The sequence below is a fragment of the Eucyclogobius newberryi genome, unplaced genomic scaffold, assembly GCF_026437365.1.
Source record: "Eucyclogobius newberryi isolate DKJ021-1_F unplaced genomic scaffold, fEucNew1.0.hap1 SCAF_1, whole genome shotgun sequence".
Taxonomy (NCBI): domain Eukaryota; kingdom Metazoa; phylum Chordata; class Actinopteri; order Gobiiformes; family Gobiidae; genus Eucyclogobius; species Eucyclogobius newberryi.
This window is the reverse complement of record NW_027315723.1, coordinates 16,378,905-16,389,179: the sequence shown is the minus strand read 5'-3', so window position 1 is coordinate 16,389,179 and position 10,275 is coordinate 16,378,905. Positions and strand designations below refer to the sequence as shown.

The 10,275-nt window shown below is 39.4% G+C and overlaps 1 protein-coding gene across 2 annotated transcripts in view; it reads left to right on the top strand.

The window, feature by feature from the left end:
• The first annotated feature begins 5,152 nt into the window (after positions 1–5,152).
• The window catches only part of ptgfrnb (prostaglandin F2 receptor inhibitor b), a 72,663-nt gene continuing 67,540 nt past the window's right edge, over positions 5,153–10,275 (top strand). The window contains exon 1 of one of the 2 annotated variants that reach the window (XM_072439628.1): positions 5,153–5,568. In XM_072439628.1, the coding sequence (XP_072295729.1) occupies positions 5,496–5,568 (73 nt within the window). In that variant the 5' untranslated portion in view covers positions 5,153–5,495. The remainder of the gene's footprint in view (positions 5,569–10,275) is intronic. The other variant, XM_072439619.1, reaches the window with a different exon arrangement.

The window sequence follows — 10,275 nt, the reverse complement described above, 5'->3', positions numbered from 1 at the left end:
TCCCAAAGCCCAGAAAACAACCTCGAAGGACATAAAAACTAAGAAGATATGTGACAAAATTTGGACTTTTATTTTTAAATGGTATGTGGCATTTTTACCAAGTCGGATAATATATCAAGTTTCTGACACTTGGCACATTGTACCCAGTGGTGTTATCAGAGGTGCTTTAGACACGGTTTAGACCTAGATTTGACCTGGATTTTAGACCTGGTTAGGAGCAGAAAGGTGGGTTAAGTGTGTTGCCCAAAGACACAACATTAGTACAGTGTGCACTACTACTACTATTGCCTCACTGTTGCACCTGGTATTCCAGTGGTCTCCCATCCCAAGGACTAACCAGGCCCATCCCTGCTAAGCTTCCAAGATCTGACACGATCAGGCCTGGACAAGTCAGTATCTAGCAAAGTCAACCACGAGAAAGAAGATAAGGTTACATCAAACAGAAACAGAAAAGACTGGTGGTTAACACAGGACCTTTAAATAGGACTTAATATGCTTATTGTCAGCCTATGTTTGTATTGGCCCTATCTTGCAATCTTTAAAAAAGGTCAAAGGATTCAAAAGAGAAAGCTTAAAACGTGGAATAAAAAAATACAATAAAGCACTGATTTTACATAGACGCTAGAAATATTTACACTGTTTACATTATATGGCACAGACACATGAATCGTCCAGTTACGAACCAACAGACACATAAGAGAGCAGACACACGCCATATGGAAAACACACACAAACACCTACATACGCACACACACACACTTACACCTACACACACACACACACTTACACCTATACACACACGCACGCACACACACACACACACACACCTACACACACACACACACTTTACACCTATACACACACGCACGCACACACACACACACACACACTTACACCTACACACACACACACACACACACTTACACCTATACACACACGCACGCACACACACACACACACACACACTTACACCTACACACACACACACACACGCGCACACACCTACACACGCACACACGCACACACACACACACACACACACACACCTACACACGCACACTCACACACACACTTACACCTACACACACACACACACACTTACACCTACACACACACACACACAACTACACACACACACACACACACACTTACACCTACACACACACACACACACCTACACACACACACACACACACACACACACACACACACACACACACACACACACACCTACACACACCTACACACACACACACACACACCTACACACACACACACACACACACACACACCTACACACACACACACACCTACACACACACACACACACACACACACACACACCTACACACACACACACCTACACACACATACACACCTACACACACACACACACACACACACACCTACACACACACACACACACACACACACACACCTACACACACACACACACACCTACACACACACACACACACACACCTACACACACACACACACACACACCTACACACACACACACACACACACACACACACACACCTACACACACACACACACACACCTACACACACACACACACACACAGATACAGGGCAGGTGGCCTGCAGGGGCAGCAGAGAGAGCAGGTGTAGTTAGTGTTGACAGATCTTGTTTGCAATGTGCAAACTGCATTTTGAAGGTGTGATATGAGTTTGCATTTCTGATAATTGTGGGTGTGAGGTTCCAGTCTGAGGCAGCGCGGACAGAAAAAGCAGTTTGACTGAAGATACTTTTCCTGAAGGGGATAATGCAGTCCCCTCTCGCCGCTCCTGTGGCTGGTTCTGATGTTAATAAACTGAGTGGTGGACAAAGTAGACAGAGATTTGCGTATCGGACTATGTTTCCTAAACTAAGTAGACTATGTTGAATAATAAGTGAAGCTTCAATTCTCCCACAATGGAAACATTTCTGTGTTACATGTACAAGCAGAACAGCAGAATACAAAGAAATCAAGAGCGATAACTATTTAGATATATACCTTAAATCTAGCTGTTAAACTAGAATATTGAATTATACTTTGAGTACAATTAAATGCAGATAGAGTCAAATAATTAACAATATAGCCTCCTCTATTTGAGAACTAAAAAGTCACATTATACCATTGGCCAGACAAATGATTCATTATTATATTTTTAATAGGATAAATCAACCCATTTTTGATTGACGGAAAATGAGACATTTTTTCACATTCTATACGTTTATGTATAAATATCATACCATACTGATGTAGACAATAGCATGTAAATACAAATATTTATTGCTAAGGGGAAGAAATTGTGTGCTTTGTATTTGTCTTTTTTTTTTAAATAAAGATAGTGTGTTTTTGGTAAATTTCTGAGTTGGTTTTATCATTTGTGAAGCTCATGTTGCACTTGTATCCTGTCTTTGCTCTGAATCGAGATGTGGTTTTCAGAAACGAGTCAACCTGGTGGTTTCCTGAACGGGTTTACTGAAGCAACTGGAAGAGCAACAATAGATACGAGCAAGTTTTTCCACCCCATTTCCGTCAGCTATAACTGAAAAATGTAATCATACCATTCTTTGCATCTATGGAGGGTGTATTTTTATTGCAATTTGAATAAGATAACAAAGAAATATTGATGAAATAGTGAAACAAATCAGTAGTAGTAGTTGTTGTAGTAGTAATTGTCGTATTTTCTGTTTTTGTTGTGTTTTATAGAAATAGCCTAGTTGTTATTAATGTAAAAAAAATCTGTGGAAAAAAGTCATAAAAGTGAGAGTCTTATAAACAGTCTCGTAAAAAGAAAATAAAACAGGTTTGAAATTCAGATTGCTAAATGTGTCCAGCAGATGGCGCCTTTTATCTAATTCTCACACGAGAGTCCATTTACCACATTATATCACTCGATTTAATTGAAATGTTTACAGTCAATGGTTTTAACATAGGATTCAATAAATAATTTAAAAAGGTAAGACAAAGTCATTATCTGCCTACTGTACTTCTGTAGAGGTCTACCACAACAGCTCTGTTATCATTTACCACAAAAATAGTTTAACTCATTTAATATAAGTTTGTGCAACATTTATTTAGCTGTAAAAGTGTGTTCTAATTGTAAATAGTGGGCTGATACTAAAATAGCAGCTATGCAGTCTATAAATAGGATCTTCAATGTAACTCTTGCTTTAGATTTTTGCCCTTTGACCCTGAGGTGACAAAACGTGGAGCGACTGTGGGTCGTGACCTTTGACTCCTTCCTCTGTGTGTATGTAAACATGTTGCAGGAGGGGGACGGTGCTAAGACCCCCCAAGCTCTGGAAAAACTGCCCCCATTAACCCACCATAGCAATTCCATTATTGTGGTAACTGTCACTCAATGTAGGACTGACAATTTTTACTTTGTTTTGTTTTATTATGCAATTCAAGTTCCAAATATACTCTTTTTTGTTGTGTTTTATATAGATACATTTAAAGGCTGCTGTTTAGTATTTGTCCTGGATTAGACCTGGTTTTGTTTCATTCTGGTTTAATACTGATAATTCGAGATTACACCCGGTTTCATCCTTAATCGGAAAAGGCCTAAAATTCAGGACTATTTACAATCAGATCTAACCCAGGACTAATCCTGAACTGAACAGGGACGACTAAAATTGGTAGCAGCATGAAATCATGTTTTAAAAATAATTTGCATGACCCAATTGCCCTGGACAGTACATATTATTCCCTTTTATTTATTTAGGTAGTCTTAGTCAAGTCTTGGTTTAGTCATAGTTTGTGGTTTAGTTTTCAGTTCATTCAGATAACACCAGATCTCTTCTTTGGTCCCAAGCATGATTTACTGCTGCCTGTCGTCCTTGTAATTTATTTTTATTTGATTTTGTTTTTCAATTTAAACAATGTTATATCCTATATTTCAGGATTTGTCCTTTTTCTGTATTTTTTAGAACTGATTTGGTACTGGTTTATTTCAGTTCTTGTGAAGTAAAATATTCCTGGTTTAGTCTCCTAACTTTTCCACATCAGATTTGGTCTAGTCATGCTGCTTGCTTCTTCCCGTGCTACTAACCAGGTAGTCTTGATTTAGTCCTGGCTTTGTCCCGGTTGATTGTTTAGTCTCATTAGTTAAATCCTGTTAGTTAAACTTCCCTATTTGAAAATAAAAGTGGTTCAGGATCAGCAATTAACATGACAAGAAACTCTGTGAATGAAGTTAACAAATGCAAATAAAGCAAACAAAACCAAATTTGTCAGGGAAGGGGGCTCCAGTGAGGGTGGGCAGAAAGAGCTTTGGAGGGAGGCGCAAATTGGAAAAAAAGACCCCCAAAACATTTCATTTTAATCAGTCCATGTTATAATGTTACTTATGTCAATAAAATGCTTTAGCAATTTGTAATGGATGCAATCAGATAATATGCATATGTGATTTAGGATAAAAATGCATAGAACTAATGCTGTAGCCACCAATATGAAGTCATAGGCATAATAAGACATTGCAGAAACCTGGCACCAGCCAAACAAGAATAATACCCCTTACAAAACATTTGTGCATTCAAATAACATTACCAAGCTTACATAGGATGATTTATTTGGGAGTTTAATGGGGTCTTGCCCATTTATACTTCTGTAAACAATCTATATCTGCCAGTTCATGTCATTTTAGCCTAAATAAATAACTTAACTTAAACCATTTATATAATTTGATGTCTGTTGGGATACAACCTAATACAGAAGCCCAGTGGTTCCCACTCTTTTTTGCCAAATAGGTAATTTGTTATAGTAGTATATTGTCTTATTTTAACAATATCGATGTCCATAATCCTCTACATCTCATTCAAATTAATTTCATATTTTTAAATCTGAAACAAAGCTACTCCTAGAAGTGCTAAGTTATACAGATATTGAAATAAAATGTCTGATTTGCAATAATACAGAAAATTACCAAATCCATTTGCAAAAATCAAAATGTGCCACAATTAAACCCAAGGATCAATGTCACGTTTTAATTGGCGGAAGATATAAACTTTGTCCAAATAAGACGTTAACCTGAAAGTAAAGACTCCTCTTCTTCTGCTGCTGCTGCTGGGACCTCCTCCCCGGCTCTCCTCCTTCACCTTACTTCCGGCGGCGGACACTCGTCGCTTGACATTCCCGGTCATTCCACTACTTTCAGCCCGGCTCCTGCGCGCATTCTCCCGGATACGTTTCGCCGTGGACTATACCTCGCTTCGCCCCATCCCGGACCATTGACTGTTGGAGGTTTTATCGCAGGAGAGCCTTTATTCTCTCTCTGCCCGCCGGGAGAGCGTGTCTGAAGGCTGCTGCTGCTGCTGCTGCTGCCGCCGCCGCTGCTGGTGGTGGTGGTTGTGCGCGGCGTGTGGTGCCAAGCGGTGCCCGGAGAGGAGTCACTTCTCCCGGCGAGGTTTTGCGCCTGGGAGTAGGACGTGTTTCACCCCGTCGCTGTGGGGAAAATACAGCGACTCAAAACGGGACGACGATGGCAAGGAACTGTCCAAAAATGTGCATTAAAAGCTGCTTATTTAGTCTACTCTTTGGGATTTCATTGCTAGGTAAGAACGTCTGTTAAAACTCCGCCGTCATCTTTTGCTGAACCACGTTTAAGATTTATGGGAATTTACATTTTTGGGTGTAGCCAAAGTTGTTTTAAGTTAATCAAATAAGGATTTGCATGAACAAATTGGTGAATTTGTGCATGTTAATTCGGCAACGCGTATTTTTACTTCGTAGCTATATTATTAGTTTAATTTGAACTTTTCTACAACCTTCTCCAGAAAATGGTTACCACAAAACATTAAAACAACTGCTTGCATGCCTATCTGCGATTCAATTTTGTGTAGCCGAATTTTAGAAGATATCCTAAAATCATAATACTACTCTATTCAGCAAACGTGGATACTTTTTAATATATGAGGTAAAATGTGTTAAAATATAATGTTTTAAATGGGAGTTTTGCATTGTGATCTGTGCGTTTAAGACAGTTGGACATGAGCTCTATGTTGGCTTACCTTGCAACAATTACATATTCAGTGCTTATTTTTTATTTGTTTTAACCGATATTGTATTAGGTTTATTACTTTGGACGGGAGGAGACATGGATGTTGCCTATTGTAAGTTAATTGGAAATCCATTGACATTTGAGTTGACACATTTGGACACATCCTGCTATGATGACTAACTTAAGATGAGCAGTTTTGACAGGGTTCCATTGGCTGCTCTGGCCCAGTCCAGTCATGTTGTCATTATTTCTACTACTCATCATTTGAGCTACATCTATTATCACTAAGGGTCAGTCCAGCCAGCACATCACTTAGTCACATTTCTGGTATTAAGGATTTGGGGCAAAACAAGTCCACACCCGGCCCCTGAATGACCAGGACTTGGCAGACCTAAACGTGATACGGTTCTCCCCTGTGAAGCTTAAATTAGTGAAGTGTAAGATGATCGAATGTCCCCCATGTGGAGCTCTGCTGTGCGTCTCCCTGATAGGAAAAGGACCATTGGAAAAATATATTTTAATGATTAAAGCCATTAAAGAACAAAACAAGAGTGCTAGTTCTATGTAACTTTTCTGTTGGCGCCACCTGCTTGTCCCCACGGAGATGTCATTGCTTTGCCTGGAATGCTCTACAACAGGAAATTAAACGCATCTAAGGTGTTTTATTGCAAAAAACATAGAAAAACATGCAATGTTACACAGTGAGCGGGCTTGCCTCTTCACAGATCTGACATGTGGCTGCTCCTGTTTCCTGTCTCCTGTGGAGATGGATACTATACTATATACTATACTGCAAAGCCGAAACATCTGCAAGGAGAAGCAGCATGTGGTGTACTTTCCATCATAAACGTGAAATAGTGTCTTTAAAGGCGTAATGGGCGATTTGAAGCGGAAGTGCGGAAGCAGAGAAAAGCCTCGCGGCAACACGTGCGTTTGTCTCCGTAGATTTCCGTCTCTTCTTAGTCTGCTCGAACTGTCTTTCTCTGTCTTAATTTTGTCCCGTACACTGAGGGAACTGTATTATGATAGATCCACACAGGGAAACGTGCTGCTCTCCTGGGGACGAGCCAATGCGGCTGCAGGTGAGCGGTAGGTGCATCCTATGATTGACACGTGGCAGGACTAATCGACAGTCCACGCCACGAGGAAAGAGACTCAGATTTGGGCCAAAAAATCGTCCATTACGCCTTTTATGTTAAGATAGAGTTTATAACAGTATATTATTTTTCTAATCATTGTCAGTGGTAGTGGTAGAGGTAGTAGACGACAGGCTTTTAGAAAGGATTTGAAAACACTCCGTCCGAATAATTTTGTCCGGGGGTACGGGGGCCGACTAGGCGAAAAAACAAGTAGCTTCGGCATTCTCCGGACCACAGCTCGGCAGCCAATCAGCGCCAAGCACACACACTTTGTCGACCAATCAGCGCGCAGCATGCAAATTTTCACAACAGTAAACTGTAATGGCGGACTATTGTCAAATGCATCCCGGCCCGATTTAATGGTAATATTCACTTTTTTCTAAGATTTATAAATAAAACGGCCGTCCCTGCACTCGAAAATGCCTGTCCACATTTTAAAATACCCCGTCCAAAAGCCTGGTAGAAGATGTATAGGAAAATACTTCGACCTTTTCAAAAATATCCCAGGTGGAGGAGGCTTAAAGTTCAAAATCTTTTCCCTAAATCTAAACCAAGACTTGAGTCAGCAGCAAGAGGATTTGACCATTTCTGTAGCTCAGGCAATTTTGGTTACAATTTTGCTATCTATTTACGAGTATGTGAAGTAGGACTAAACGCATGGAGCTAAACCTAATCAGGACTAAACCAGAACCAAACCAGATTCAAACTGTGACTAAACCATGTTGAAACTAGGGCTTATGCAGAGCTAAACGTAACTGTAGATGTAAACTGGGACTAAACCAGAGTTAAAATACAGTACTGGAACTTACCATTGGATTAAACCTGGCCTACACCTATTAATCTCTAAACTGGGGACTAAATCTTTACAGAACTGGCTCAAAGGAGGACTAAACCAGAACTGAACCAGATCAAAACCTTCTCACTTACTACCTATATTTTGTTGCTCAATTTGTCCCTCATTATGCAGCAATTGGTAATAAGTTGAACGATGTCTTGACTCGGGGCAAATGACCCAATATCTTTAAAAACATGTCACGCTTTCTCCTTTAATTTATTCAGACCTTATTTCACTAACTCCATCTGATTTGTGGTGGGGGAAATGGCCTTTGCGTGTTGTTGATTGCTTTAGATGAGTTAAATTAATCTTTCTGACAATTTAGCTCGAGGTATAGCTGCACCCAAGAGAACAGCTCAGAATGACGTCAGACTTATTTCAGTGTGGTAAGGAGTCATTTCATTACATTTTGGATTTATTTCAAACTTTTTTCGTACCGGTAATCCTGGTTTGATGTTTAGACTGATGAGTGATAGGCAAGAAGTCCCAGTTTAGTCCTGGTACATCTGTGTCCCATCTATGTCTGGAATAGACCAGGACTAAACCAGGGCCGAGTCAAGACAAAAAACCAGGACTAAAAACCAGGACTAAAAACCAGGACTAAAAACCAGGACTAAAAACCAGGACTAAAAACCAGGACTAAAAACCAGGACTAAAAACCAGGACTAAAAACCAGGACTAAAAACCAGGACTAAAAACCAGGACTAAAAACCAGGACTAAAAACCAGGACTAAAAACCAGGACTAAAAACCAGGACTAAAAACCAGGACTAAAAACCAGGACTAAAAAAACAGGACTAAAAAACCAGGACTAAAAAACCAGGACTAAAAAACCAGGACTAAAAAACCAGGACTAAAAAACCAGGACTAAAAAACCAGGACTAAAAAACCAGGACTAAAAAAACAGGACTAAAAAAACAGGACTAAAAAAACAGGACTAAAAAAACAGGACTAAAAAAACAGGACTGAACCAGGAGTAAAAAAACAAGACTAAACGTATCAAAAGGACAAGATCAGAAAAAAAAGTAAATCATTTGTAAACAAAGTGACCAAAGTAAACCAGGACTAAATCAGGATCACAAACTAGTCATAAAAAAACAGTAGGTGAGTGAAGTACCGGTAAGATAATTTTTATTAAGTGTAAACTAGTGAATGGTCCTATCTATTTAAGGATAAAAAATAAAATATTCCATCTTTTGATTGGTGAAAAGTTCTAAAAATGGCGCCTATAAAGCTGAAACCCATGAATTAAAAAAAAATAATAGTAAAAAAAATACAAGAATGTCCTAGAGGTTCATAGCAACTACACTATTTGGGCGTGGGCTCTCTTAAAATACCCTAATTGAGCTCTGGTATAATGCAAAACAATGTATCGTGTATTTAAACCTATTGATCATTTTGTTTGGTCAGAGATTATTCAAACTGGGCTGGTCTTTTATTGTGTTTTTGTCTGTTGGGTCACACCCATCAAACACACGGTAACTCCTTAGGCTAAAACATGAGGAGAATGTTTCCGTCCACCTGACCAGTTATCAGACGAGGTAGATAAATACAAAACTCCTGCTAATGCTGTCCAGGACTAAATAAAGACTAAATCAGCACTTACTAATTTCACCAGTTGTGTATCTTTTCTGATGGAGGGTTTGCCACGCTTGGAAAATGTCTAATTTAAATTTTAAGATGTATATTCAATTCAAAAGTACTTGCATATGCTTTCTAACTTTCTAGCACATATTTTTACTGATTTGCTGTATTTTCCCTCTCACAAACGCCAGTATCTGTTGGTACACGCTCCTTATTTTCAGGAATGTCCCGAGCTTCACCTGTGAAACTCCCTCACAGTCCAATTGAATTCAAACCAGATGTGAGGCACCAGCGCTAGGCTAATTACACAACAAACAAAGGGAGAAGGCTAATGCGCTATTAGCTTTAAGAAGTTACAGGGCAGGTTTGATGGAGGAAATGTGTTTTGAAAAGATCCTATGAGCCACTGTTTTGCTCAACTAGCAACATTTGGATTTTAAAATGGATTTTTAAAGCACTTAAATAAATACATAAAGGGCTCGAACCAAGGGAAATATACACGAACGGTGCTAAACCAAGACTATAACTGAACAGATCTAAACTAGTTTTTAACCAAGACTATCAGGGCTAAACCAGGATAAAACGGAGGACTAAATTGGCGCTAACTCGGGACAGAATCAGGGTTAGACCAGAATTTTAACCAAGATTTAACCAACACGAAAGGCTAAACTGGGACTGATTTGGGACTAAACCAGGACTAAACC